This window comes from Terrapene carolina, unplaced genomic scaffold, assembly GCF_002925995.2.
Source record: "Terrapene carolina triunguis isolate 2854851 unplaced genomic scaffold, T_m_triunguis-2.0 Scaffold32055, whole genome shotgun sequence".
Classification (NCBI taxonomy): Eukaryota; Metazoa; Chordata; order Testudines; family Emydidae; genus Terrapene; species Terrapene triunguis.
Window position 1 is genome coordinate 15,241 of NW_020696406.1, and position 2,533 is coordinate 17,773.

At 64.8% G+C, this 2,533-nt stretch overlaps 1 protein-coding gene across 1 annotated transcript in view; it reads right to left on the reverse strand.

Annotated features, from left to right (window-relative positions):
* The window catches only part of LOC112124531 (seizure protein 6 homolog), a gene marked incomplete at its 5' end in the record, with an annotated part of 3,993 nt that extends 1,535 nt beyond the window's left edge, over positions 1-2,458 (reverse strand). Inside the window, 4 exons of the mRNA XM_026663041.2 lie at positions 98-289; positions 393-584; positions 1,758-1,952; positions 2,262-2,458. Coding sequence (XP_026518826.2) covers positions 98-289; positions 393-584; positions 1,758-1,952; positions 2,262-2,458 — 776 coding nt within the window. The remainder of the gene's footprint in view (positions 1-97; positions 290-392; positions 585-1,757; positions 1,953-2,261) is intronic.
* Positions 2,459-2,533: the final 75 nt, after the last annotated feature.

Genomic DNA, 2,533 nt, shown 5'->3' on the forward strand with positions numbered 1-2,533 from the left:
GGAGTGAGGGGCACCGCAGGGCTGCGAGGGGCACCGCAGGGCTGGCAGGGGGCTGCGGATCGGGAGTGAGGGGCACCGTAGAGCTGGGGGGCGGTACCTTTGCAGAGGGGTGGCTGGCTGGTCCACTGGGATGGGTGCCCCGGGACGCAGGTGATGGTCACCTCCCCGATGAGCTCAAATCCCTCGTAGCAGAAGAAACGCAGTGACTCGCCCGCCTGGTAGTGATGCTTGTAGAGCGTCTGGTAGCCGTTCTCGGGCACGCCGGGGTTCAGACACGGCTCATACTTCACTGCAAGAGAGCAGAGCCCTTGACGCTGCCCCTAAATCTCGACCTGCAGCCCCCCAGCCCCACCAGTGCCCCTCACTCCCGCCCCGCAGCCCCCTGAACTCACAGACACACTTGGGGACGCGGTCACTCCATTTGGGGGTTCCAGTGTCGCGGTTGTAGCAGGTCAGGGTGCTGCTCCCCTCCACCACGTAGCCCTCGTGGCAGAAGTACTGGACATGGGAGCCAATGGAAAAGCGTCGGTCTGAGACACTTCGCTTCCCATTGCCGATCTCCCCCGGGTCAGCGCAGTTCACGACTGTGGGGAGAGAACAACGGGGGGAGGGAGCAACAGGGTATGAGACACCCAGACACATACTAGGGCTCCCCCAAGTCAGGACAAGGACTCAACCTCAACTTTGGACTGAAGCACTAAACTGCTGTTAGCAGTGGGATTGCAAGAGTCTGTCATTGGCCTGGGTGGCGGGAGCCGTGACCCCGCCCCTGGGATGGGCGGCGGGAGCCGTGACCCCGCCCCTGGGATGGGCGGCGGGAGCCCGCCCCTGGGTGGGAGCCGTGACCCCGCCCCTGGGATGGGTGGTGGGAGCCGTGACCCCGGCCCTGGGATGGGTGGTGGGAGCCGTGACCCCGCCCCTGGGATGGGCAGGGACCACAACACCATCACAGTGTGAGATGTAGGATACCCAACCTGGAACTTTGTGGCTAAGGTCCCCTACAGGAGGAAAGGATGCTCCCCTTTTCTGTGTCTGAGATGGGATTTGAACTCACAACCTGGCCTCCAGCCCTAGCCCTAGCTGGGGATTTGTTCAATACTGGTGGCTGAAGTGGGATACCTCACTCCACCGGCCCTGGCCGGGGGGTCTCATCATAGGGAGGGGATACTCTCTTGGCACTGTGGTGAGATTCCAACTTTGAAGCTTGGCTCTGAGCGGGCAGGTCCCTCACTCCTGCTCTCCCGGCATGGGGTCTCCCCAGACGGGGTGACCCTTAGGATGGGTGTCAGCAACGGGAGTGGACTCCCCCTTTTGGTGCAAAAGGCAGGCACCTTGGCACTGAGCCCCAGCCTGAGGTAGCCTAAGGACTGGTGGCAAAGGCGGGATACCCAGCTGTGCTACTGGTGGCAGAAGTGGGATGGCCGGCTGTGGTGGCCGGGGGACCTGGTACACCTGCCCACTCTGTTGGTGGTACTATGGGATCTCTGATTGTGCCGCAGTAGCAGTGGGGATACCAGGCTACCTTGTTAAGTAGCCAACGGATAACGGGGGATGGGCGGAGAGGTGACGGCAAGTAGATCGTGGTGAGAAGATGGGAGACAGGAATGGGAGGGACAGAGGGATACCTGGCCATGCCATTGGTGGCAGTGGTGGCCCATGGGGGGGTGGGATGCCTGGCTGTGCTGTTGGTGGCAGGCATGGGATCCAAAGGCAGCCCATGGGGCTAAGGGTCCCGGGGGAGGGCAGGGGTCACTCACTCTTCTGGCAGGTGGGGGGGCTGTTGCTCCAGGCCAGGTCCCACTGGCAGGTGAGGATGTCGGAGCCCACGATGTCGTAGCCCGGCTCGCACTGGTAGGTGAGCACCGTGCCCCGGATGGCAGCTGCGTGCGAGGCCGTGCGCCAGCCAAACTCCACCTCTGGCAGCTCCGGGCATGTGTCGTTCCGGGGCACCTCTGGGGGTGGAGAGGTGAGGGGGGGCAGGGTTCCCTTCCTGCCACCCCCTGGCCCGCACCCTCCTCCAGCCTGGTCCCCCTTCACCCCCCCACCTCTCATCTCCTGTTGCCTCAGAACCCCCCAGCGCTCCTTTCCCCCCTGCCCCCCCATTCCCCCATCCCCCTCCATCTGACCCCCTTGTGTCTCCCTGTGATCCCTCCCCTCTGCTGCCTCAGTACCCCCTCCCCCTCTCAGCTCCAACCCCGCCTCCTCCCACCTGAACCCCCCCGCTGCCTCGCTCACCCCCCCCCCCCCCGCACGGGCCCTACCAGAGAAGCGGATGAGGAAGCCCTGGCTGAGGCCGAAGAGGGGGTCGCTGGGGTCCGACTGGAACTGCAGGGTGGCGGCGCTGGCCGAGGTGTAGAGGCGGAAGCGGGGGTGGGCACCCATGTACTGCCCCAGCACCCGGCCTGTCAGGTCCTCGCCGTCCAGCACCGTCAGCACGTCGCTCTTCCGGATGTTTAGGCTGTGCGGGAGTGGGGGGTGTCAGGGGCCGGAGAGTGAGACTGGGGGCCAGGGGAGCGATGGGAGGTTATGGAGT